Source organism: Podarcis vaucheri (genome assembly GCF_965113315.1).
Source record: "Podarcis vaucheri genome assembly, chromosome: 9".
Classification (NCBI taxonomy): Eukaryota; Metazoa; Chordata; class Lepidosauria; order Squamata; family Lacertidae; genus Podarcis; species Podarcis vaucheri.
The window spans coordinates 21,604,202-21,632,153 of record NC_138767.1 but is presented as its reverse complement, the minus strand read 5'-3'; the positions used below and the strand labels follow the sequence as shown (position 1 = coordinate 21,632,153).

Genomic DNA, 27,952 nt, shown 5'->3' with positions numbered 1-27,952 from the left:
GTCTACTGGCTAAGCAATAGACTACATCCCCCAGAGTCCCTGGCGGTAGGTCTACGGCAGACAAAGAGGCCAGTTTAAGGGACGTGGCCCCATTCCGCTACGCTTTTGTTCTAAAGGAATCTCAAGGTTCCCACGAGAAACATGCACCCAAGTAGAGACCGGGGTTAGTCGTTGTTTCCGCTTTCCAAACTCGGAATCGGAGACGCTCTGCAAAAGAGGCGAGCGGATTTCTGTGCGCAAAGGAACGCGCGAGCATGGACACTCCTGGGAAAGTAAGAAGACAGCAGTTTCTCTTTCATATCGAAAGGCTGCAAGCCCATCCAAGCCCTATTTACCTGGGAGTAAGCTCCTCTGAATTCAATAGGTCTTACTTCTGAGTAGACACGGTTCGGATTGTGCGCTGAAGGATTACCCTTTCATAAAGTTGCAATCCCGCTCCTGCACACCTCCTCAGGAGTAAGTGTCATTAAACTCAGTAGGTCTTACTTTCGAGTAAGCATGCTTCCACTTGCATTTCATGGTTCCTAGTCACGTTAGGGTTTGAAGCTTTGATTGCTCCAAGGTTCTGGCTGTGGAAGCGGATGAGAAGGGAAAAATAGCTGCGTGCAACACTGCATGACCACAATTGCGTGATCAAAGAATAATTGCATTTAAACTGCAACCTTTACGTGTCTTGCGAAGTTGCATGTGCAAGGATTTAGGCTTCAGTCCTGGACTTCTTAGCAGACAGATATATAAGAAACTTCCCCAGCCTAAAATGGTGCCCTCCAGATATTGCTGTTTTATTTTAGCCTAAAAATGGGGAATAACAGTTAATTTAAACAAAAAACGAAAGTGGGTTTTGAACTACAGCTCTCTGTATTGTAGTCCAAATGATCTACAGAACACTGGGATAGAATCACAGAATTGTAAGGGACCACGAGGGTCATCAAGTCCAACCCCCTTCGATATTTTGCCCAACGTGGGTCTCAAACCCACAGCCCTGAGATTAAGAGTCTCATGCTCTACCAACTGCTCTATCCCGGTATGGCATAGGCTGAACTGCCAGTCAATGCAGTACAGGGCAGCCAACATGGTATCATCCAGATATTGTTGGACTACATCTCGTATCATCCTTAACCATTGCCCCTGTTGGCTGGGACTGGTGAGAATTGGAGTACGGCAAAAAAATGGAGAGCATTGTCCCCTGGTGTAGCAGATGATAGTGAGCAAGATGGAGCAAGAGTCTGTTTCAGTACAGTACTTGTGGTTGTATTTCTTGTGGCAAAGAAATGCATCTTCCCCCCCCCCTCGAGAGCTCTCAATAAGAAAATGCAAGAAAAGAGTATTGCGACTCCCAGATGTTGCTAAACTACAACTCCCAGCTTCTGTTCTAGGCCTATATTGAGATACCAGGTTACACCCTGGAGATGGACACTATACTTTTACATCCCCCACTGGAGTTGAAGACAAACCCACCACAGCAGCTTCTCTCCGCTTTTCCTTTCACAAAGTCCCATCTGCTGCACCAAACAAGATTCCATTTAGGCTACAACCTGCAACTATACACTTTCATCCAGTCCTATCTCCTTTTTGCCCTGCCCTGGGATTGGATTGAGCATCTCATTGATCCCTTGTTTTTACAGACTATAAAATGCAAGGCTGCTGTCGCCTGGGCAGTAGGGAAGCCGCTTTCTATTGAAGAGGTGGAAGTTGCCCCTCCAAAAGCTCACGAAGTCCGTGTTAAGGTAGATGAATTGTTTGTAGTCCCTTTCCATGCTCCTCCACTATGAGGATAATTTTTCCTATCAATGTACGACTTGTGTCTGTTGTTGCTCTCTTTCTCCAGCTGTTTCTGAAATGGCCATACAGATTTTATTACGCTTGTGAGTCAGCAGTGGTAGTGATGGGTAAGCTAAGAGAAGTTTAAGACTGGTATGGAGTTTTCATTCCAGTTTAATTTGATGCTGCTGCTGATCATAAATGTGTTTATTTGTTTGATTTGCAAAACACTTCCAATAAGACATCACCAAGTGATTTAACAATAAAGTCATATATCACTGCTTTGACTGCATCGGTTTCAAGCAGTATATAAGTAGGAATAAGAATATAGAAGAACGTCACTTAGAATTCTTGTTGGAAAAGGAAGGTCTACAATAGTCACTGAAAATGCAATAGAGTTGGTGTTTTTCTGATTTATAAGGGGAAGGAGTTCCAAAAGGAAGGTGCCACCACCCTAAAGGCCCGATTCCTGCATTGTATGGAACTGACCTCCTGATGTGATGTTATCACAAGTCCTCTCCTACAGAGCACAGTGACCATAGCAGTTTGTGTCTTACATGATAACTTTGAAATGATTGCAAATTTCATAGAATCATAGAATTGTGTGGTTGGAAGATACTCCTAGGGTCACCCATTCCAACACCCTGCAATGCAGGAATCTCATTACAGTTGGCCATCCAATCTCTGCTTAAAAACCTCCAAGGAAGGAGAGCCCACAACCTCCTGAGGGAGTCCATCTCACTGCTGTTAGAAAGTCCTTCTTGATGTTCAGTAGGAATTTGATCTGTATTGAGTTGGTGGCTTTCACTTCCATTACAATATCCCTAACTCCAACCTTAATATTATACTGTAAATCACTGCAAATGGAAACCCAAGAAGTCTTTGGAGTAGAGCGTCCTTCACCATCCTGATGCTCACCAGTCATTTTGGTTTACAACTCCTGTTGGCTGCAGACACCACACGTTGAATAGAGCCCAGGGAAAGTCAAAGAAATGCACTTTCTTCTCTTACAGGTAATAGCCACAGGGATATGTGGAACTGATGACCATGTTCTGACAGGCTCTTTCCCTAAAGTCAATTATCCTGTCATTCCTGGGCACGAAGGAGCTGGAATTGTAGAGAGCATAGGTGAAGGAGTGACGTGTGTGAAGCCAGGTACATAAAAGGATTTTAGATGTATTATCAATATCTTTCTAAAGCACCACAGCATAATTTGACAATGCACAGTTGTGGTAAAATCTATGCTTGCCCAAGTAACTCTTATTGTATTTGAGATTATCCCTGGTGAACCAGCACTAATCTTTGAATGTTTCCACTACGTAAGTGCTCCTTCCTCTCTGGACTGCAGGCTCTTTTTAAAATTAACTTTTTCTGAACAACAACATTGAGTAAAGGATGTGTGTCAATATGCAGGCAGTGCCAATTTAAAAGGACTGACTTAACGCCCTAGTCCCTATTGCAGCCTCCACCAACCTAATGCCCTTCTCTCAATGTTTTGGACTACAACTGCCATTGGCCCAAGCCAGCATGGAATGGAAACCACTTCCCATGGAAACCACTTTCCTCTCTTGAGCAAGGCATGCGCCTACTGTCCAGCAGCTAATGGGAGGGTGCGAGTGTGCCTTGCTCCAGCAGCTCCCATGATTCCTGGTCACTGGCTGGGGCTGATAGGATTTGGAGTCCAAGAATGTCTGGAGGGCCATAGGTTCCCCACTCCCGATGTAGAACTACCTGCTGCAGCCTGAAGTCGTATGTGCCAGAAGAAGTTTTGCCACTTTATTCCAAGGAGTGAATAATAGGCTCCTTGTTTACTTTGCTGAAGTGGACAGCAGGCTGGAGCATTTGTTGATGAGTCTGTGTTGTAGCAAAAAAAGCCTTGTGATGCTGTGGTCACAGTATTTTGATACATAGCTCACTCCCTTCACTGAGCACTGGTTATGGATGCAGACTCCCTTTGTTAGGTTGTTTCTATCTACTATATTTTTATGCCTTTTATTTCTAGGAGACAAAGTTATCCCTCTTTGTCTGCCTCAGTGCGGAGAATGCGCATCGTGCTTGAAACCTAACACCAACTGTTGCCTAAAAACCCAGTGAGTTGCTCTGGAAATTTCTCCTGTATTTCTATTTTGGCAATATGCAGCACAGCTTTTTATTATTGACAAATCCCAATCTCTTTGAAACAGCCTTCTTGAGCCACAGAATCTAATGCCAGACAAAACCAGCCGATTCACCTGCCAGGGGAAGTTAGTTCACCACTTCCTTTGGAACAGCACTTTCTCAGAATATACAGTCATGCCTGACTCAACCGTTGTTAAAATTGATGATGATGCCCCTCTGGATAAAGTCTGTCTTTTCGGCTGTGGATTTTCCACCGGCTATGGGGCTGCCCTCAATACAGCCCAGGTGAGGAATCCTGTGCTCCGTTTGTGTTCCTTGGTAGACTCTTTTGGTCTGTGTAATAGACATGAGCTTCTTCCGTTGGAAATATGGCCTACATTACCCTATTCCACAACTGGAATTTATCCTTTTCCTCTTTTCTCCATGGCTGTATAGGTCACGCCAGGTTCCTCCTGTGCTGTCTTCGGTTTGGGAGGAGTTGGTCTTTCTGTGGTCATGGGATGCAAAGCAGCTGGAGCTTCGCAGATCATTGGGATCGACATTAACAAAGACAAATTTGTAACAGCGAAAGAACTGGGAGCCACAGAATGCCTTAATCCTCTGGATTACAAGAAGCCAATTCAGGAAGTGCTGGTTGAAATGACAGGTCACGGTGTTGACTATGCATTTGAGGTTGTTGGGTGTTTGGATACATTGGTATGTATTGTTTTTAGTCAAAAGATTTCTGGCTCCAATCTGCAATTTCATAACCATAGTTTGCCAGTTTGGAAGAAATTTCAAAGTGTGATTGGTGCCCAACAAACCAGGAAAAAGGGAATTGTAGCACACAAAGGGAAGAGGGAGGTGGCAAGTCAATTCATAAGCCCAAGAGTTCATAAAGGCTTGTGCATGTAGCACAAAACCATGGTTTTATGTTTCATCTGAAGCAGTCCATATTGTTCCCAGGATCCCTGGCATTCCTAGAAGTTGATTGATTTGTGTTGATGATTTGTAAGATGAAAGAGATGGTTCATAAACACCCATGACGAAGCAACAACAACCCCTACTTCATTATTCTCCATTAACTATTTTGCAATGCATCATAAAATGTCCCTGTTCCTTTGCATGACAGCAACCTGTTCGATTTCCCCCCCTACTTCCATTAGACAGCTGCTCTAGCGTCCTGTCACATGGGCTGCGGAGTCTGCGTGATGGTTGGTGTGCCTCCTTTAGGCTCTAGGCTCTCCTTCGATCCTATGCTGCTTTTTACAGGACGCACCTTGAAAGGGAGCTTCATTGGAGGTATGGTGATGCACCATGAATGAGCAAGCATGTTGATGTATGGACATTTCCCAGTTCCTGTGTTTAGTACTGTGAAACCCTGAATAGGTCATGAAGTTGTTTAATAACTGTGAAGAAATGTCTATGTGCCACTACTAAGACAGTCCTTTCCCAGGTGACTGATCAGTGTGCTTCCACCCAGGGATAGATTGGCAAGAAGGACCTCCCTAGAAGATCTTTAAAGCGTGAAAGAAGGGGACATTGTAGGGTGGTAGAGCTCACCTGACCTCCAGCTGGTCACACCACTGCTGCTTACTGGGAGGTTCAGTAGGAGGAATCAGGTCAGCATGATGTATATACACTAGTGGAGCCAATCCAGCATTCCCACTGGTGTATTTGCACCATATTGGCCTTGTCTTCTCATTCCACCTCCCAGTAAGCAGTGACACAACCAGATGGAGTTCAGGTAAATACTGTTGCCCCACTTCTTTGCAGAGACACACAGACAACGGCACCTGATGGTGATCTCAGGGCATGGATTCGTACTTATTAGTATTAGTATTTTATTTGTACCCTGCCCATCTGACAGGGTTGTCCCAGCCACTCTGGGCGGCTTCCAACATGTACTGTATAAAAAGAGAATAAAACATTAAATATTTTTTAAAAAATCCATATACAGGCATTCCTTTAGATACTGGAGGCACAAGCCGTGTAGGGTGTTAAAAATTAAACTCTGCACTTAGAATTGGCCCTGGAAAGGGGCTGAAATGTTGAATTGGTGTAATAAAGAATGCATGTGCATATGTGAATCTCTCCACCTACTACTACCTTCCCAGGCCAGGAAGGGAGGCTGTTTAACCCTTTCCTTCTCAGCCATCATTCCACTCGGCCTACGCACCCCTTGCCATTGCCTGCCTGTCCCATCCTAGCCCTGTCCAGATAAGCTGCAGCAATTTTTGTGTTTGGAGGGTAGCTCAGTCTTGCTATACCAGCTACAGCTGTGTGTCTGTAAGAATTCCTGGACTAGAAGTGGGAGCTGCATGATGGGTTCCTGCCAAATTTTGTTTTAAAGACTGGTTGTTGCTGCCCTTTATTTTTTTGAAAGAATAAGCAGTAGCAACCCACGCGTTTTCTGACTGTCCTCTTGCCCTATCTTTGGCTTTATAAGACTTTGAGAATATCACAAGCCTTGTATTGCTGAGTCATTTTTATGGCATGAAAAAAATTCTGGGTGATAAACATTGTGTGGGTCGTGGTGCTTGGCATGATAACATAAGATGAGCTCAATGGCCGTCTCGTACAACACTGTTCTCACAGTGACCAACTGGATGCCTGTCGGAAACCATTTGAATGCAAGAGTACTCTTCCTTCCTGTGGTTTCCAGAGACTGGTATTCAGAAGTATTGCTGCTTCCAACTGCTGTTTTGTTGCTTCTCCAGGATGGAAGATGAAAGATTCTATCCCTCAGCTGGTATCCAGTTACATGGAGGGGAAATTTAAGCCAGATACTTTAATAACCCACACCTTGCCATTCAGCAAGATCAGCGAAGGATTCGATTTGCTTCATGCAGGCAAGAGGTGAGATTTGTGATTTATTGCTACTTGCAGAACTTCTTCCTCCTTTTCTTTCTGTTGCAGAATTTTCTTTAAAGCCACTGACATTCTAAGGAACTGGCCTCCTGGAGATTTGTCTGAGAAGAAGGGATTGGCACCAATGACTATTTGGGAATTAAGAGTATTTTGATATTTATAGGACAATGTGGCTAAGTCACACCTGGGCATTGCAAGACCCACTTCAATAAAACCTTGATCTCAACCCTCCCAGGTAGACCAGAAACCCTTTGGCTTATACCACTAGAGCTATAGAGCTGGAAGGGGTCTGGGAGATGCTCTATTGAGTTAGGTACATTTTTATAAACCTCTTCTCCCAAGGAAGGCATACAAGGTTTGTCCTGCTCTAGTGATTGCAACAACTCTGTGAGATAGACCCAGAAATACTGACTGACCCAAAGTGAACATCATGTCAGAATTAGATTGTGAACCTAGAACTCTTATTAGTCTGACGCAATTCCAGCATTCTAAAGTCTCAGTTTCTTGTTGCCAAATATGCCTCACCAGCTTTGGCCACAGATCTGCAGCAGCAAAGTAATGCTGGCATTACCCCACTGTCAATGGCCTTGGCAGTGGGCAGAGGAATAGTATCTGTCTGTCTCAGGACACAGTGGAAGAATGCACCTTTGGGGGTGAAGCTAAATTGTTGGAAGGTTACAGCACCTGCTGTGGCTGTAGAGACATGTTTAGTTGCAGCAGGGGTAGATGAAGGCATCCAGTTGTGCTGTTGCAGATGCACTGTGGTGTTTCTTCTCTCTCTGCTCCTCCCAGAGCTCATTCCTCCTCTGGAAACTTGACTGCCTTGTCTACAGGCACTGCAGTCATCTGAAAGGGATTCCCACATTGTGGGGTACATGTTACCAGCCTTCATGTCATGTCTACAGATGTCTATGTAATGCAGAGTTGGTCTGCCAGTGGGCCTAGTGCCTGAAGCCCATAGAGCACGCCCTTGGGGATCCAGCCTCCTTCCATTCTGTGGACATGGTCAAGCCAGCGTAGACGTCGCTGAGACAGGAGTGCAAACATGCTGGGAATGCGGGCTTGGGAGAGCACACCTTTGTTTGAAACTCTGTCCTGCCATGTAGTACCCAAAATCCGGGAATGCTGGTGGCGCTGTGGTCTAAACCACTGAGCCTCTTGGGCTTGCCAATCTGAAGGTCAGCGGTTCAAATCTGCGCTACAGGGTGAGCTCCCATTGCTCTGTCCCAACTCCTGCCAACCTAGCAGTTTGAAAGCATGCCAGTGCAAGTAGATAAATGGGTACCGCTGCAGAGGGAAGGTAAACAGCGTTTCCATGCGCTCCGGTTTCCGTCACGGTATTCCGTTGCACCAGAAGCAGTTTAGTCATGCCACATGACCCAGAAAGCTGTCTCTGGACAAACGCCGGCTCCCTCGGCCTGAAAGTGAGATGAGCGCTACAACCCCATAGTTGCTTTTGACTGGAGTTAACCATCCAGGGGTCTTTTACCTTTACCTTTTTACCCCAAATCCTCCTGACACAGTGCATGTGTAAGGCATTGCGAGGTTGCTGCTGATGGTTGTAAGTTATGGCTCACTTACATAAAGCAGCGTGCTTGACACACAAGGCTGGTAGACCTTCATCTTAGTATCCCAATTAATCCCTCCCCACCATACTTGGTGCAAAGGGAATTTGGATTGCTCCGTACCACAAACACATATAAAAATATATCTTGCGGTGTATGAAAACTCAGTAAGCTTATCTTAGGGTAACTGCAGCTATCTAAGGTGCCACTTCTCCGTCACATGTCGCCACATAACAAGATAAGATTTGCCACCTCGCCGAAATGCTGTTGGATATTGGATACTGTACTACTGGAAGCAGACTGCAAGAATGGCAATCATGTTTCTCTCCCTCTCCTCAGCACCAAGTTGCCAGCAACATCTGTCCAGCAGTATGTTGAACAAAAAATTAATGATCACATGAGGGTCCAAAAATAAACTCTGCTTCATTGCTTTTTCAGCAAAAGGATTTGCAAAGTTAACTCTACTTTTTCCTCTTTCAGCATTCGTATTGTCTTGGTGTTTTGAGTTGCTGGCTTGCTGAAGCTTCCCAAATGCCTTCAGTCTGGAATGTCTCAGAAAGAATTCTCTCTCTTCCAAATGTGGTTGCTTTTTAAAAACCAACAAAAACAAATACACTATAAAAATTGCTGGCAAATGACATGAAGTGCCTTTCATACATTTTATTATGGGAGTGGAAATTATACAAACAAACATAACATGGTTCACGACAGTGATCTAGTTTCACTTCCCTCTGGATGCTTAGAGATCCCAAATCATGCTCTCAAATCTAAACCATACACAGAAAACAAAACATACAATTTCTGAGCACCCAGAGCTGATTTAAATTAGCCAACAGAAAGCCGTTATCTAGGGATGGAAAGATCAGTCTAAATCTGTTTCTTATGAGTTTGTTCATAACTCTCCTATCCTGTTCCTGCATCATTCTGCAACTTTAAAACAACAACAACACAAATTCAGCTCATCCTAGGCAGAATTTTAGCTATCTTAAATAATCAGGCAAGACCACAAGTAAACCAGCAAGGCTTCCAGGAGGTACCCTGGAAATTATTTGTTTTATTCTCCTGCAGCAGGACAGTACCCCCAGGTCAAAACCCAAAACCTGAACAGAGAAATCTCCCAAGTCTGTTATACAGTTCTTACCATTAGTAAATAATTAGTAAACATTAGCAAATGCATCAAAGTCATTAAGTATAGGTGTGTGCCTCAATTTTATCTAAATTAATATGAATATACTTTATTGCTGCTCATATTCCTTATCTTATTGATACATTAGCCCCTGCCGGGTCTCTACTGTGTAAAGAGCACAATATTTTATGACTAAATCAACAACTCTTTGCCCACCACAGGACCGGTGCATGATATACTGCCAAGTTCAGCCAACAATCTCAATTATAAGTAGTACAAGTGTAAACAGCATCAGACTTTGTCCTGTGCAGGAGGTTTTCACAGTTCATTCTGATTCAATACTATTTAGCTCAGTTGGTTAGAACATGGTGCTGATAATGTTCCATTAGTTCGATCCCTGTATGAGACAACTGCATATTCCTGCATTGCAGGGGTTTGGGCTAGATTATTTTCCATATGTTAAACTGATCTAAGGATTTTGGGGGGATCTTGAGGGGAGCAAAGACAGGGAGAAGCACAAGAGAATCAGGCAAAAGACAAGCATTCCCTTCACATACTCTCATAGACTCCTTTTGCAGTATAAAACCCTGATTGTTTCTAAACCGGGCAGAGCAGGTTTTCTCATGGCAGAAGTTCAGCCTTCAACATGTGGAGATCTGCAAGAGTGGTAACTAATGGAAGGTGGTGAGACCAGGGAGCGTACCGCTGCTGCCATTCCTCATAAGAAGGTAATGGAAAGGTGGCGGAAACATCTGACAAAGGCTTTTGTTTAATCTGATCTGAAAGAAATCCACCCACTACCTTGTTTCTCCCACTTCAAGCACTGCTTGAGGACAGCTGATCAAGGAATATATAGTTCTTATTTTGGCCACTAAAGGTAAAGGGACCCCTGACCATTAGGTCCAGTCGCGGACAACTCTGGGGTTGTGGCACTCATCTCACTTTATTGGCCAAGAGAGCCGGCGTACAGCTTCCAGGTCATGTGGCCAGCATGACTAAGCCCCTTCTGGTGAACCAGAGCAGTGCACGGAAACTCCATTTACCTTCCCGCCGGAGCAGTACCTATTTATCTACTTTCACTTTGATGTGCTTTTGAAATGCTAGGTTGGCAGAAGCAGGGACCCTTGCGGAGATTCGAACCACCAACTTTCTGATCGGCAAGCCCTAGGCTCTGTGGTTTAACCCAAAGCGCCACTTGGAATTCTTGAGTGGAAGAGCAAGAAAGATCTATGAGTGATAAACTTCAGAGGAAATTGTGCAGAATAAACAATGAAAAATGTTAATTCATATTTGGAAGCCCAAAGGCGGTTTGAAAGCCGAATTGGAATTGTTTTTCAAAACGGACTTGATAATTCGCTTCATTTGACTGTTATGTTGATTTGTCTTTTGCTAGCGATAAATGAAAGCTCTGCAGAAAATCTGTTGCCAGAATGTCCTGGAGGGGAAACTATCCTTAAGTCCAAATTAGTTCTCTTTTTCAATTTATTTATCTCAAAACATACAAAAGGATAAAAGCAAATAACTGCTTTCCAAAACATTGGTGCAGTTTGCAGAGCTGACACAGAGTTGCAGCACAAAACAGATCAATATAAGCACATCATAAACACATTTTAATTTTGTTAATCTACACCAAGATAAAATCTCCACATTGACATGTGAGTGACAGGAGGGTGGAGCACTCCCACAATTTTGTTTATATAAGTGGATGAATTGATACCATACCCAAAGCACTCCTTGGTGGTGGCTGAGCTACTCTGAGAGTACTAGAGCCAAACTGTTTGCAAAAGGGGAGTAGAAGATTTCCAAAGCCGAGCCACTGTCATTCTCGCAGCCACTAATGACAACCATACTAATGTTTTGTTTTGACCTTGGGATTTAAGGTTGTTTCCATAGGCCACAGACCTAAAGAGGGGTCTAAGACAAGAGTTTGACCAGTGATAGCAGATTGGTTCTTGATACAAAAGCCAACTAGGCTTGTTGATCCTTACTTCAACACTGACAATGGGACTGAGTTCACCACACCTGAGAGCAGCTAGTTTAATGATCACAGGGTGGGGCTCACGACTCTCACTGCTCTGTCAGCTCCCCATCCCTCAACATCTGCCACCTGAGGCAATCACTACACTCTGCCCTGCCATTCAGCCTAATATCCTTCCAGGACAAGGTTGTGAAGATAACATGGGAGAGAGGCAATTTACTGCCTGAGTCCCTGGAGGGTGGATGTGATAAACATATAATAGCAATTCCGGTGGTTATATGGCCAACATCTGTTCGGCCAAATGCAGTGATCTTTGCAATCTGGAAGCCCGTATTCTCCCATAGGGAAGAAACCAGATCAAGGCTTATCTTCAAGTTTTTAGCTTCCCTTGTAAAAACCACTTGAAATGTGAACTTCTACTGTTTATTAAGCTCTTCAAATAACCCTCAGGCACCTCCACTGGGTAGGAGAAGAACACACAAAAGAAAATACACTAGTTTCCTTCTGGTAAATCCCACAACAGGAATTGGGAGCTCTGGAGGCTGGAGGACACGCAGAAAACCATAAGGACTCTCTAGGTCTCTCACACCATTTCTGGCTATGAAATAAATTGTTTAATTATTTCCTGGTGCTGTGTGTATGTGCGATCGCGCAAAAGTGAGGATTTGCCTGTTCTTCAATAACCTGTAATAGAATTTCTTTCCCAGTTTTTGACCCTAACGGCTTCTGCACTCCCTCCTTTATGCATTAGTAAAAAGTGTGTGCCTCTGGCATCTGAGTAAAAAGCATTGTGTGTGATTATGCTCTATTCTAAATAATTTGAGCAAGAGAACATGGACCAGAATGATTTTCACTTGTATGTACAAGTTTTTAATCAGAAGGTCTGTACCTGAACTAACCTTTTTAATAATAATAATAATAATAATAATAATAATAATAATAATAATAATAATTTATTTATACCCCGCCCATCTGGCTGGGCCTCCCCAGCCACTCTGGGCGGCTTCCATAGAAACCAAAAATACACTAAAAGATCACACGTTAAAAACTTCCCTGAACAGGGCTGCCTTAAGATGTCTTCTGAATGTCAGGTAGTTGTTTATCGCTTTGACATCTCGTGGGAGGGCGTTCCACAGGGCGGGTGCCACTACTGAGAAGGCCCTCTGCCTGGTTCCCTGTAGCTTTGCTTCTCGCAATGAGGGAACCACCAGAAGGCCCTCGGCGCAGGACCTCAGCGTCCGGGCAGAACGATGGGGGTGGAGACGCTCCTTCAGGTATACTGGACCGAGGCCGTTTAGGGCTTTAAAGGTCAGCACCAACACTTTGAATTGTGCTCGGAAACGTACTGGGAGCCAATGTAGGTCTTTCAAGACCGGTGTTATATGGTCTCGGCGGCCGCCCCCAGTCACCAGTCTGGCTGCCGCATTCTGGATTAGTTGTAGTTTCCAAGTCACCTTCAAAGGTAGCCCCACGTAAAGTGCATTGCAGTAGTCCAAGTGGGAGATAACCAGAGCATGCACCACTCTGGCGAGACAGTCCGCAGGCAGATAGGGTCTCAGCCTACGTACCAGATGGAGCTAGTAAACAGCTGCCCTGGACACAGATTTGACCTGTGCCTCCATGGACAGCTGTGAGTCCAAAATGACTCCCAGGCTGCGCACCTGGTCCTTCAGGGGCACAGTTACCCCATTCAGGACCAGGGAATCCTCCACACCTGCCCGCCTCCTGTCCCCCCAAAACAGTACTTCTGTCTTGTCAGGATTCAACCTCAATCTGTTAGCCGCCATCCATCCTCCAACCGCCTCCAGACACTCACACAGGACCTTCACCGCCTTCACTGGTTCTGATTTGAAAGAGAGGTAGAGCTGGGTATCACCTGCATACTGATGAACACCCAGCCCAAACCTCCTGATGATCTCTCCCAGCGGCTGCATGTAAATGTTGAAAAGCATGGGGGAGAGGACAGAACCCTGAGGCACCCCACAAGTGAGAGCCCAGGGGTCTGAACACTCATCCCCCACCACCACTTTCTGAACACGACCCAGGAGGAAGGAGCGGAACCACTGTATGACAGTGCCCCCAGCTCCCAGCCCCTCAAGACGGTCCAGAAGGATGTTATGGTCGATGGTATCAAATGCCGCTGAGAGATCCAGCAGAACTAGGAAACAGCTCTCACCTTTGTCCCTAGCCCGCCGGAGATCATCAACCAGTGCAACCAAGGCAGTTTCAGTCCCATGATGAGGCCTGAATCCCGACTGGAAGGGATCCAAATGGTCCGCTTCTTCCAGGTGTGCCTGGAGTTGTTCAGCAACCACTCTCTCAATCACCTTGCCCAAGAATGGAAAATTTGAGACTGGGCGATAGTTGGCTATCGTGGCCGCATCTAAAGATGGTTTTTTAAGAAGCGGTTTAATAACCGCCTCTTTCAGCGGGTCTGGGAAGGCTCCCTCACGGAGGGATGCATTCACCACCCCACGAAGCCCATCGCCCAGTCCTTCCCGGCTAGCTTTTATAAGCCAGGATGGGCAAGGATCCAGGAGACAGGTGGTTGGCTTCACTCGTCCAAACAGCCTGTCCACATCCTCGGAGGTAACAGATTGGAATTGATCCCACGCAACTTGACTAGACAGGTCTCTAGCACTCTCCCACCCCGGCCCTGCTCCCACGGTGGAGTCTACTTCTTCCCGAATCTGAGCGATTTTATCTGCAAAAAACTTTGCAAAATCATTGCAGGAGAACATGTGGCCCATACTGAGCCCTGATGTTGCAGGTGGTTCCGCTAAATTGTGAACCACCTGAAAAAGTCTCCGGCTGCTGTTTTCTGCAGATGCAATAGAGGCGGTGAAGAAATTCTTCTTCACCGTCTCTATCGCCACTTGGTAGGCTCGACGTTGAGCTCTAACCTGTGTCCGGTCAGATTCGGAATGAGTTATCCGCCACCGGCGTTCTAGCCGTCTCAACGATTGTTTCATTGCCCTCAGATCCGTGGAAAACCACGGGGCTGTCCGGGCTCCATGCAATCGGAGAGGGCGCTTCGGAGCCAAACAGTCAATAGCCCTGGCTAACTCCACATTCCAGCGGGCCACCAGGGAATCAGCTGAAAGGCCATCAACATGGGATAAAGCATCCCCTATCACTCTCTGGAAACCATTTGGATCCATTAAGTGGCGGGGGCGGACCATCCGAATTTCTTTTTAAATCCAATATTGTCCTAGCTCGTAATGTTGGTTTACTTTAGATGGCAACTCCAGGGGGAATTAATTTCAGCTAAATACTTGCCGGGAATGAAATAACTTTGAATCCCAGCTAGAAATGGACCCTGGCCTATCATTGATTGTACATTATGTGTGTGGTGGAGGAAATAGTTGTTTGTATCTCTACATTCTTGCTTTAGGCAAGGAGTGATAAACAAGAAGAGAAGTCCTTTGTAAAGGAGCAAGCTTGTGGCAAAACTGAAAGCCAGATCTAGACACATGGCGACTGCAGGAAAGGTAAGGAAGACTGTTTTTATGGTTCAGTCTAGTCTATCTGAACGCTACATTCTAGTGTTTGCATTTGCATAGCTACTACATTGCTTTGGAGAGGAAAGAACTAAGCATTGCTACATTCCCATTGCCAGAGTAGAGAAACCTCTGAATTTTATTTGTGCAAATTCACTTCACAGATGCAAAGACCAAGGTGAAAAAAAATTATGTCCTTCCTGTAGATTCAAAACACGAGCCTGCTTGATATAAGTGAAGGAGACAAAGAACAGGATGTTGGATTTTCCCAACAATGTTAAAAGTTGACATTGCATTGTGTAGGTGTTAAATAGTAAAGCAAGACGTTCTGAGTTTTTCAAGTGAAGGTAAAAGATCTTACTCCAGTGATATAACTAAAGCAGTTGCAGTCCAGAGTAAGTTGACCCAGCCATGGACCAGAGCACGCCAGGCACTCCTGTCTTCCACTGCCTCCCCCAGTCTGGTCAAACTCATGCTGGTAGCTTCTAGAACACTGTCCAGCCATCTCCTCCTCTCCTCCTCTGTCGTCCCCTTCTCCTTGTGCCCTCAATCTTTTCTAACATCAGGGTCTTTTCCAGGGAGTCTTCTCTTCTCATGAGGAACGGCTAAGGGAGCTGGGCATGTTTAGCCTGGAGAAGAGGAGGTTAAGGGGTGATATGATAGCCATGTTCAAATATATAAAAGGATGTCACATAGAGGAGGGAGAAAGGTTGTTTTCTGCTGCTCCGGAGAAGCGGACACGGAGCAATGGATCCAAACTACAAGAAAGAAGATTCCACCTAAACATTAGGAAGAACTTCCTGACAGTAAGAGCTGTTCGACAGTGGAATTTGCTGCCAAGGAGTGTGGTGGAGTCTCCTACTTTGGAGGTCTTTAAGCAGAGGCTTGACAACCATATGTCAGGAGTGCTCTGATGGTGTTTCCTGCTTGGCAGGGGGTTGGACTCGATGGCCCTTGTGGTCTCTTCCAACTCTATGATTCTATGATTCTATGATTCTAGGTGGCCAAAGTATTAGAGTCTCAGCTTCAGGATCTGTCCTTCCAGTGAGAACTCAGGGATGATTTCCTTAAGAATGGATAGGTTTGATCTTCTTGCAGTCCATGGGACTCTCAAGAGTTTCCTCCAGCACCATAATTCAAAAGCACCAATTCTTCGGCAATCAGCCTTCTTTATGGTCCAGCTCTCACTTCCATACATCACTACTGGGAAAACCTCCTTTATGCATTAGTAAAAAGCAGGGCTGAAACTAGGCTTTCTGTCACCCAGGGCAAAGACCCAGTGTGGCATACACACATCCTGCCACATGTGTTTGCGTACACCCACACACAAACTCAACACATCTGTTCATAAAGGGCATAAAAAGTAGTTTGAAAGAGGCTGGAGAAGACATAGTCTTGCCGAATAGTAAAAATTTCTGTGTATGTATCTGTGCTTCATTCAACCTTAAGTAACTCTCCTCAGAGAGTAATAGATCCATTTGAGGAATCCTAGGAAGCATTATGACTGTATGGTCAAAGGGAAAATGAAAAAGTAAAATTAAATTGTTTTTCAAAAGTAGAGCTTCCATGTGCAGCAATTGTCTATCTGAGGTCAGGCTTTGAATTGGATTTCTTTGGTTAGAAGGCTGCATTTCCATAAGATCAGCCAGAACTGTCTGGTTTCCTTTTAATTTTAATTTAATTCTTTGGTCTTTTTTATGCTTTTTTGACATGAGGTCCAGCTCCAAGGGCCTTCTGGCGGTTCCCTCACTGTGAGAAGTGAAGTTACAGGGAACCAGGTAGAGGGCCTTCTTGGTAATGGCACCCGCTCTATGGAACACCCTCCTATCAGATGCCAAAGAAATAAACAACTAACTGACTTTAAGAAGACATCTGAAGGCAACCCTGTTTAGGGAAGCTTTTAATGTTTGATGTTTTATTGTTTTATTGTGTTTTTAATATTCTGTTGGGAACTGCCCGGAGTGGCAAGGGAAACCCAGCCAGAAGGGCGGGGTATAAATAATAAAATTATTATTATTATTATTATTACTACTACTACTACTACTACTACTATTATTAATGTATCATGTATTTTTAAAGTCTTTAAAAGTTATTACACACTGCAAGTCTCAAGTCCTTCCCCATTAATATAAGGAATTGTAAATTACATGGTTAAAGCAGAAGAGGGAGTGAGATCTGAATCTGAAGAAGCCAGCACACATATTTACAACAACCTTAACACAGGTTCTCATGACTCAAAAGGAAGAGGTGTCTGCAAAAAAAGGACCTATGGATGGAGTGATGGCCAGGCAGCCCCTGTATGACAGGTTCACAGGCTCTTCTCAGTGCAAATATATAACAACAACAACAACAACAACAACAACAACAACAACAACAACAACAACAGATGTAAGATTAAAGTGGGGGGGATTTTGGCCATTACAAGTTTTCCCCACACTCAAAAGAACTTGAGTAGACCTCTCCTCAAGTCCTCCATTGGTCAGGAATGGTGAAGGCGGCTGTGAAGCTGGTAGTCTCGCCTTTCCCATGCCCTCCCACAGTGCCAGACTTACATAATATACACATCAGAAATGAGGCATAGTCAGAACAGAGAACTAGGAGCAAAGTGCAAGCAAATGTTCGCTTTCCCCGCCCCTCTCTTTAAATGCTGACAGGTTCAGCTGTAAGCCTAGATGGCCCCCTCCAGAAAGTGTCACCTGGGGCAAACACACTGACTGGCTTTCCTTTGGCTATGACCCTGGTAAAAAGTGTGTGGTCTCTAGCATCTGAGTAAACACACCTTGTGTGATTATGCTCTATTTTAAATAAATAATTTGAGCAAGAGAACATGGACCAGAATGATTTTTACTCATATGTACAAGTTCTTAGTCAGAAAGTCTGTACCTGAACTGACCTTTTTCTTTTTAGATCCAATATTGTCCTAACTCTTAATGGTAGTTAACTTTGGATGGCAACTCCAGGGGGAGTTGATAAATACTTGCCAGGAATGAAAGAACTTTGAATCCCAGCTAGAAATGGAAACTCCCCTTTCCCAGGTGGCCTACCATTGATTATAAATTTTGTGTGTACTGCAGGAAATTGCCGTTTGTGTATCTCCGTGTTCTTGCTTTAGGCAAGAAGTGATAAGCAGTAAGAGAAAACCTTTGTAAAAGAGTGAGCTTGTGGCAAGACCGAAAGCCAGGATCCAGACACATGGCGACTGCAGGAAAGGTATGGAAAACTTCTTATGGCTCAGTCTATCTGAACATCTGTTTGTTTCAAAAGACAATGGAGTGCACCTCTGGGGGTGAAGTCAAATCTGCTGTGTTAGCAGCACCAAAGGGACCTCCCCAGAGCACGAGCCTGGGCAGTGTGTTTGGAGGTCCTGGGCTGCCCAGACGACAAGGCCCCCACATGGCCTCACTGATGAGGTCTAAAGGAAAGCAGAGCAATATGTTTGGCACCAGTTTAGCTGCAAGAGTAGCCAGAAGGAGGTGTACAAGACGTCATCCAACCATCTTAGGGACTCCACTCCGTATTTCTGTAGGGTTTATGCCTTAGCCTTTTCTTCTCCTGAAGGTATCCCACAAGGCAATGGATGTTTAGGATCAGAGTTTTCCTTCTTCTAGATGGGCTACCTTCCCAGGTTGACGAGCCCTATCTGCCCCCATCTGTATACTACATGCTAATGTTTGCATTTGCACAGATACAACATTGCTTTGAAGAGGAAAGAACTAAGCTTTGCTACATTCCCATTGCCAGAGGAGAGAAACCTTCTCTGAATTTTATTTGTGCAAATTGCAAAGCTGCAAAGACCAAGATGTAAAAAATTATCTCCTACTTATACATTCAAAACAAGAGTCTGCTTGATATAAGTGAATTAGATAAGCAGCAGGACACTCGATTTCCCCAATAATACTAAAACCAATAATACCAAACAATACTGACATTGCATTAATGTGTAGGCATTAAATAATAAACCAAGAGGTTCTGGGTTTGAAGGTTACCTCAACCATTAGATTGCATTACACAAGTTATTGTTGTTGTTGAAATAATTCATTACATACATATTACATAAATTATTTTTAAAAACCTTACAAACTTATATTGATAATAAACCTGCCATTTTTTATAACAATGCATGTTATAATTACAGTGTTCCCAAAAGTGTATATGGTTTGACATAGTCATGCAGACTGTCAATTTCAAATAATAATATTGACCCGATGTTGATATTTGATTTACTAACATCAGGAAATTGGCACTAGCTGCTTGAAAGAAGCCCTCGTAGGTCTTTGATGGAGGTCTTTTCTACCTTTAACTGAAGATGCAGAGAACTGAACCTGGAAGCTTTTGTATTAAAAGCTTGTCTTCTGTCACTGAAATAAGCCCTGTCCAATAATGATCATAATATTATTTATTCTATTGCTACTGCTTTCTGAACCCCATTAACTGTTACAGCATCAAATGGCATCCTTATTGGTGTGGGTTGAGCATCACTAAAGTGCTTGTAGGCAGTAGACTTTGGGAACATGGGTGTGCTGGTCTAGTGACACTTGCAAGTCATGTGATAGGGAAGGGCAACCTTTGGCTACTGAGAGCCACATTCCCTCAGGTGTAATTTGTCAGGGGTCACATACTAGCAGTGGGCAGGACCGGAGCCAAAAGTGGTCAGAACCAGCTTTTTCCCATCTCTCTTTTGGCTATTCTCCTCCTCCCTCTCCCTCTCTTCTCCTTCTTTGCGCTGTTGAAAGAGGGAGAGATTATTCTTGCCAGAGGTCTGAACTGATAGTTTACAGAGCAATTTTGAAATAAGGCCTTGGGGCCAAGGTTGCGCACTCCTGCTGTAGGGTGAAAGTGGCAATCTCCATGCTGACTACAGCAACTCTAAGGCTGCAATCTTAATTGAATCATTATAAGGTACACGGTGAAATTCATCTCTGACCTGTTTTGATTGACTCCATTTCCACAGGTGATCAAATGCAAATGCATAATGTCTTGAGCTCCTTCCTTTCTCTTTTCTGTTTAGCTGGCCTTACACTCTGCATATCACTCCAATTCCATTTCTTATTTCCCCTCTTCCTGTAGTTGCCAGCAGCAGTGGAATACAGATGTTTAGTTTGGATTAGCTGATCCAAACAGAGCCAGAGATTGGAGGCGGCAGGATGGAATGCAATTGTTATACTGCAGGGGTTGGGTGCGTAGGAGACAGAGGTGGAGACCGAGGAAATCACTCTCCTTGTTTTCTGATGTGTTTGCTTTGTTATCATATTTTTAAACAGCACACAGAATGTAGGTGGGAGGGAAGTTGGCCAGACTGTGTCTCTCCCCCAATCTCACATTTGCACTCAGGAAAAAAGTGAATGTACTTTTAAAAGGAACGAAAAACTGTCACAGGGTAAAATGGCAGCAAGAAGGGTAAAATGCAGGGAAACCTGCTGTTTTGGCAATAATAGCACAGGATGAGAACAACTGATCTCTGCTGGGGCTTAGATTTTAAGTCCTCAGTGGCTTGGGACCTAATATCTGAGGGAAAGCCTCCTCCCATATTGTCCTGCCTTTAAAATTCATCTTTGATCTTGTTTTGATTGACTCCATTTCCACAGGTGATTAAATGCAAAGCTGCAATCATCTGGGAAGTTGGCCAATTGCCTTCTGTGGAGGAGGTGGAGGTGGCACCACCAAGAAGTCATGAAATTAGAGTGAAGGTAAAACATATTATTCCAAAAGGGAACGTGCTTTCATTCACTGTGAATTACGATTGCAGTGGCTGAGGATCTTGTGCCTAAACTCTGAAAACTTGGATAGGGGAGTCTTGAGTGGTGGGGCAATGGTTCCGGAAGACTTATACTTAAAACTCAAAGATGGCTCTTTCCCTGCCAGGAGAAGAAAGATTCCACAAAAGTCTCAGCCACATTTGTGCAGAGTTTCAACTACAGTTTGTTGGGGTTGTAGTTGAAACGTACACAGCAATAAGATGAAAGGAAATCCAAAACTTCTGGGCAAGTTAAAAAAAGAACAAAAGTGAAAGGTTCTCTCTATTATCTTTCGTACAAAGATTATATGTATTTCTGGCTAGTCCTTTGGGTCAGATCTGAACTGGATCAAGTGGGTAATATTCTTGCTGAAACTCTTGTAAGCAACCTTCCTTGTGAGCTGGTCCTCTCTGCGAATACCTGCAGTTGTGTGGATGTGGTATCTGCACGATCATCTGTTCACGTGGAGACCCATTTTTTTGACAGAGACAAAAAAAATCAGTTCCAGTTCTTGACGAAAATGTGTGCTAGGTTGAAGCAGAGTAAGTACTGAAATGATATATATTCCATTTCCCCTGCAGATAGTGGCCACTGGGATCTGTAGGACGGATTATCATGTAGTGAAAGGCATTTTTGCTAACATAGACTACCCAGTCATTGCGGGTCACGAAGGAGCTGGAATTGTTGAAAGTATTGGACCAGGAGTCACTTGTGTAAAGCCAGGTAAGGATGAGGCAGATCAGAAACTCAGAAGTGCTTGTGCATTGGTCCCCACTGGGATTTGCAAGCATGACATAAATAGCTTCACTACAAATTATCTTCTAATGGGGAAACTTTGTGCCCCCAGATGTTGCTGAACCACAACATTCATCATCCCCAGCAATCAAGGCCAATAGCCAGGGATGGTGGGAGTTGTTCACATTATATACTACAAATAATCTCTTTCTCCAAGTACCCATTAGAAATGTAAGGTATGCATGAAAATAGTGTTACAAATGTTGGACAAATGCCATCCCCTATTCCTGCTGAGTGATAGCATGATTCCAGGAGGTTCCAGGCCCTCAGCCAGGGTCTGTGTTCCTTTGGAGAATTGAGACATGGCAGAGATTGTTGTAGCTTTAAGAAATATGATTTATTCACCTATTTACATCTTCAGTGCATAGAGGGAGTCCAAATCTTACAGCATTGTCATCGCACAGAAGTGCAGCCCTGGAGTCAAAGGCTTATCTTTCAGCCAGCCTTCAGCCAGTCTGCCCAAGATGGATCCCAGACTTTGTTCACCCACTTCTTCCCTGCACACCTTGCTAAAAACTATCTTTTCCTGTCACTTCACACCAAGTTATCCTGGCAACCTTCTGCCTGCCCAGATTCCTCCTAGATGGGCCTTCAATGCCTTTTGTTATGTTAATGCCTCTATCCCAGGAGAGACCCTGGCTTGGAAAGGAATCTTAGCCTGATTTTTCCACTGGTCTGCAATCTTTCCTTCAATACTCCAAATAATCAAAATCCTACCATATATTAATTTCTAGGGTTTAGAGGAGCACCCCCCCAAAAAAAAATAACAATATGCTTCCCTATTGACACACCTCTTGCAATATTCCTTATTAATATCACTGTGTTTCTCACAAAATCAAGCAAGTACACTCTGGCAGAAATGGTTCTGTTTCCTTTGAGTGACAACCATAGCTGCATAATACACAAAGTAGCCCTGTATATGATGACTACAAAATAATCAGGAAAAAAGAGTATAAATCAGTATAAATTGTTGTGGTGATTTGGAGATTTGAAATCAAGCTGGATTTGAGTTTGTTAGTGTCTCTGGTAACTTCTCTCTCTTACATCATGGATGTTGGCTTACATTATGGAAGTATGTTCTGCATTTCATTAATATTATTGCTACAAGTTTTTCAGGCCTTTGAATAGAACAATAAGCCTATGAACTTGAACTTAAACTTTAATTGTTCTTGTCCTTCTTGTTTTCCCACAAGGTGACAAAGTCATTCCTCTTTGTCTTACCCAGTGTGGAGAATGCAGCTGCTGTTTAAGTCCTAAAACTAACTGTTGCCTCAAGAACCAGTAAGTTTATCTGACGTCTTCTATTAAATATTTCTGTTTCTTAGTAATATTGAAAATTAGGATTTAGTCCAATTTATTATGCAAACCAGTCTGAATCTCCTCAACAGCCTCTATGAACCTATTCAAAATCTGATGCCAGATAAGACCAGCAGGTTCACCTGCAGAGGGAAACAGATCCACCACTTCCTACAAATGAGCACCTTCTCCGAATACACGGTTGTGCCTGAGGCTTCCATCACAAAAATCCACAATGATGCTCCACTGGATAAAGTCTGCCTCTTTGGTTGTGCATTTTCCACTGGCTATGGAACCGCTATCAATTATGCCCAGGTGAAAATCAATTCACATTGATTCCCTTGTGCTTCTCAAATAAGTGAAACAAGTGTGTGCTTACTCCCTGCTGGAGAATATAGTGGCACCTTCAGGGATCACTTTTCCTGTAACAATTCCGAGATGCAAAAATAGCTGACACTACTTGAGCTTCCCTGCTCTCAATGGGTCCAGCCTCATAATAGTAGCTCTAAAAAGCAGCAGCAAGGGGCTGATGGTTGGGTGAGTCAGTGTGTTTCGACCTCATAGGCCACCAATGGGGAACATGTCACATCCAGGCACTGTTAGACTACATTCTGAATGGTCATGTCGCCTGGGGTGATGGGTGTTGCAGCCTTTTTCCCTATCCGAGGCTGTTCCTTATCCCAGCCTCCCAACTGCATTCTTTTGTTTCTCTTGTTCATCCCTTATTCTCTTCAATGATTCCTGCCCAGTTGGTTATTAATTATATTAATTATATTTATATCCCTTCTTTCCTCCCAGGACCTCAAGGTGGTATACATGGTCCCCCCCCCCAACATTTAGCCTCACAATATTCCCATGTTGGACTAATACAGTGATTGGCCCAAGGTGACCCAGTGAGCTTCATGGCAGAATGGATATCTGAACCGTGATCTTCCAGGTCCTAGTCCAACACCGTAACCACTACACCACAGTGTCTCTCAGTTCTGTCTCTCTATGCCTCTTATCTTCCGGTCTGCCAGTCTTCCTTCCTTCCAGATCCTCAATCCTGCTACATCACTTGTGTTCTGGGAAGTCCCTAATGCAGTTTATATCAATTTGCAGGTTGAGCCTGGTTCTACCTGTGCTGTCTTTGGCTTGGGAGGTGTCGGTCTGTCTGTTGTCATAGGCTGCAAAGTCGCTGGAGCATCCAGGATTATTGGGATTGACATCAACAAAGATAAATTTACTAAGGCCAAAGAATTAGGAGCCACAGAATGCATCGCTCCTCAAGATTTCAAGAAGCCCCTGAATGAGGTTCTGGTAGAGATGACAGGTCTTGGGGTGGACTACGCATTTGAAGTGACGGGAAATATTGACATTGTGGTATGTTTTCTGTTTTCGTGCTAATCACTTGTGCTCACATCCCCATTTTTTAGCTCTCCTGTTCAGCCCAGGGCTCACAGCTTTGATCTGTCATTATATAAGCAGTGCACCTGGTTAGGACTATGTAAAAGTTTTAGGTGGGAAATTCAGAGGACTGAGGGAGGCTTCATGGTTGGAGGAAATATACTTCTGAATTCTACTTGCTGGAAAATGCAGAAGGAAAGAAGACTGCTGTACTCTCGTCCTCTTTGTGGGCTTCCCAAAGGCATCCGGTTGGCCACTGTGAGAATAGTATGCTGGACTAGATGGGACCCTGGCTTTTATGTTCCTTTATCTTTTCCTATCCTGAGCTTGTTTTTCTTTGTGTCTCAAACAGGTCACTGCCCTTAAATCCTGCCATTTGGGCCATGGCACCTGTGTGCTGGTTGGAGAACCTCCTGCAGGGGCACAGTTCTCAGTCGAACCTATTCTGCTCCTCACGGGAAGGAAATTAACAGGATGTTTGGTTGGAGGTGCGGATTGGTGATATATGGCAGCTCCTGCACTGAATCATAGAACGGGAATTCATGCTGAAGGTCACTGAGTGTAGATCTTACTCTGTGCAGGATCTTCAGTGCAGGATTCAGCCACAGCATCCGTGACAGATGGCCCTTCAGCCTCTACTTAAATAGCCTCTACTTCCAGCCCAGGGAAACCCATCATCTACTGAGTCAGTCCTACAACCTTGTTGAACAGTTCTTGTGATCAGGAAGTTTCTCCTGATGTTTATCTGAAATCTGCTTCCCTGCAATTTCCCCCATTGATCCTAGTTCTGCCCAATGGAGTAACAGAGAATTGTAGATTTGGAAGGGGCCCCAAGGGTCCAACCTCCTGTACTGCAGGAAACTCAGCTAAAACATCCATCCAACCTCTGCTTAAAAACCTCCAGTGAAAGTTGCCATCCTTATTGGTGGGCAGCAAAATAAGGTAAGTGAAATCTAGAGGTTTCAAAATGGGTGCCTAGACCCATTTATATGGTGACTTGCCAATGCAATGTCTGCAGACAGCCACCTATTGAAATCTGTGCAAGTGAGGAACCCAAATATGAAGTTGATGGACAGTGTGGGAAAGTTTTGGTGGACATAATAGGTATGTAGACTAACTTTGGGGGCAGTCTTTATTTATTTTAAAGGCATTTGCTATCCTGCCTTTCCATCCCATTGGCTTTTGATTCTACTAATCTTGCATTGTTAACATAAAAAGGAGTTATCTTCATCTTCTAAATTTTTTTTAAAATAAAGTTCACACATCCTAACATTTTATATTCTTTGAAAATAATCATAATCAAGCTTGCTGACTAATCCAATGTTCTTTTATTTCTCCTGCCTCAGGTTGGAAGTTAAAAGATGCTGTCCCTAAACTAGTTTCTGATTACATGAACAAGAAATTTAATATGGATGCATTAATTACTCAAACATTGCCTTTTGATAAAATTACCGAAGGCTTTGAGCTTTTACTTGCAGGAAAAAGGTATGTGTTCTAATTTTTATTTTATTTTTACATTCTTACACTTCCTTTCTTCCAATCAGTAGCAGATAGAATGATAGGGTGGCAACACTTGGCTGACCTCCCAATAGCTATGGGGTGAGGCTGAAGGTCGAGGAGGCTGGGAGGTCAGTGCGGTGAAAACACCCCAGCAGAGCCAATCCAGTGATCCTACTGGTGCATTTGCATCATGCCAACTTCCCGGCCATCTCATTCCTCTCCCTCTCCTTAAAACATAAGAAGCTGCCTTATACTGAGGCAGACCAGTAGTCTTTCTAGCTCAGTACAGTGGTACCTCGGGTTAAGAACTTAATTCGTTCCATAGGTCCATTCTTAACCTGAAACTGTTCTTAACCTGAAGCAGCACTTTAGCTAATGGGGCCTCCTGCTGCTGCCACACCGCTGGAGCATGATTTCTGTTCTCATCCTGAAGCAAAGTTCTTAACCCGAGGTAGTATTTCTGGGTTAGCGGAGTCTGTAACCTGAAGCATCTGTAACCTGAAGCGTATGTAACACGAGGTACCACTGTACTGTCTAGAGCAAGGTTTCCCAAACTTGTGTCTCTGGCTGTTTCTGGACTACATTTCCCATCATCCTTGACCACTGGTCCTATAAGCTAGGGATGATGGGAGTTGTAGTGATTGGCAGAAGCCCTCCAAGATTTCAAAATAGGGACCCTCCCGCCCCTACCTAGGGATAAAACCTGGAACTTTCTGCATACAAAGTAGATGTTCTGCCACTAAGCTGAAACTGCTTCAGTAAGCGGCTGCGACTCAACTGTTAAGAGGTCCATGGACTGTTGCCCCACCACCACCATGCTGTCTGCTACTGCCTCCAATGATATTGTTGTGGTTTATTTTTACCCTCACAACAGCCCTGTGCAGTAGGTTAAGTTGGGAAATAGTGACTGGTCCGAAGGCACCCTGTGAGTGCTTTGGAAATGTCAGAATTGGACTTTTATCAAACCAATCTAAAATACTCCAGATGGCAGCATACAGAATCGCAACACATATCTTAAGAACTATAAGCCGAGCCGGCCCCATTGTTAGGCAGAGGACTTGAATTTTGGTGCAATGTGAAATGCCATGTCCCCTAGGCTAACCTGTTTTCCTCAGGCACAATGATATTCCTCAATCAAAATAGTATTCAGTGACCAGTCTGGTCAGCTTCTGGTCAAATTGGAGGGAGGGGATGCCATCTTGTACTTTGACTGAGGCCACAAAATCTATTGGACCAGCTTTATATTCTCCAAGCAGAGTCATGGTTATTGCTATGATCTCTTTTGATGTCTACTAAATATTGTTAGGGTGCTTTCTTGTACTTATATTAATGTTTCGCCTTTTCTCTTTCAGTATTCGCTGCATTTTGATGTTTTAAACTTCCAGAAGCAACTAGTAAAGGGGTCTCAGCTGGGTACGTACCTTTGCACCCCTCCCCAAATTCAACAGAAATGGTTGAGGGTTAAGTCAGCAATGATACAGTAGGCTAAAGATTTAGGACATAATATATAAATGAATACATGGGAAAAGCTGTGGAAAGTTGACATGAAATTTACTGCTTGGTATGCTTTAAAAGAGAATTATATGAAAATGATCCATAGATGGTATCTAACACCTAACAAATTGTCTAAAATGTATAAGAAGGTTCCTCAAGTAGATGGATCTTTTTTATAGGGTGGACTTGTAAGAAAGTGAGGATATTTTGGGAAATGATATACGGCGAGATAAAAAAAGATGTTTAAAGTGATCATACAAAAAAAAACACCCTGATGCTTTTCTCTTAGGGATTATAGGGGCAGAAGTTAGAAAAAGATGATTAAGCTGTTTATGTATGTAACGACAACAGCTAGGATTCTTTGTGCAAAAAAATGGAAGGAGGAAGAGGTTCTCACCAAAAAAGAATGGATAAGCGATGGACTATGCAGAACCAGCAAAGCAAACAGCTAAAAAAAAGAGAATGAGTATTGTTTTGTGGAAGAACTGAAACCTTTTTTGGACTATTTAAAGAAATATTATAGTATGATGAATTTGCGAGCAGGATTTGAACTACGAGCAATAGAAGGAATTAGAGATTATTGTATTATTGTTATTGTATAAGAGCTAGAAGTTAAGGGGTGAAATAAAAAACACCTGAAAAATGGGATGAGAAGTCGATAATAATTATTTCTTTTGTTTTATGTATTGGAATGTATATGTGAAATTTTTGAAAATTTAATAAAATACAACGGGGGGAGTCATACAACAGAAAATACTTTACTGTCTATCAATGTGATTATTTTATCTGTGTAGCTGAATTTGTGCAGTTTCATAAATAAAAGCCTGGTTCCTTTTTTTTTTTTTTAA

At 43.7% G+C, this 27,952-nt stretch overlaps 2 protein-coding genes across 3 annotated transcripts in view; one reads left to right on the top strand and one right to left on the bottom strand.

Moving 5' to 3' along the window:
- Positions 1–27,952, bottom strand: part of LOC309540292 (uncharacterized protein C4orf17) — a 166,003-nt gene that overhangs the window by 90,991 nt on the left and 47,060 nt on the right. The gene's annotated exons all lie outside the window — the stretch shown is intronic.
- On the top strand, positions 33–27,952 carry LOC309541068 (uncharacterized protein). The gene is made up of 18 exons (XM_082238477.1): positions 33–272; positions 1,626–1,727; positions 2,775–2,916; positions 3,764–3,851; positions 3,945–4,164; positions 4,315–4,575; positions 5,025–5,160; positions 6,579–6,717; positions 7,214–7,284; positions 18,029–18,108; positions 20,484–20,585; positions 21,215–21,356; positions 22,622–22,709; positions 22,817–23,039; positions 23,826–24,086; positions 24,463–24,598; positions 25,457–25,595; positions 26,963–27,952. The coding sequence occupies exons 1-18, from the start codon at positions 255–257 to the stop codon at positions 26,985–26,987; spliced, it is 2,373 nt and encodes a 790-aa protein (XP_082094603.1). The 5' UTR covers positions 33–254; the 3' UTR covers positions 26,988–27,952.

Coding starts and splice junctions, on each gene's coding strand:
- LOC309541068 (XM_082238477.1), top strand. Junction 18,109..20,483: donor ACATGGCGACTGCAGGAAAG/GTATGGAAAACT, acceptor CCATTTCCACAG/GTGATTAAATGCAAAGCTGC. Junction 24,599..25,456: donor AACAGGATGTTTGGTTGGAG/GTGCGGATTGGT, acceptor CTCCTGCCTCAG/GTTGGAAGTTAAAAGATGCT.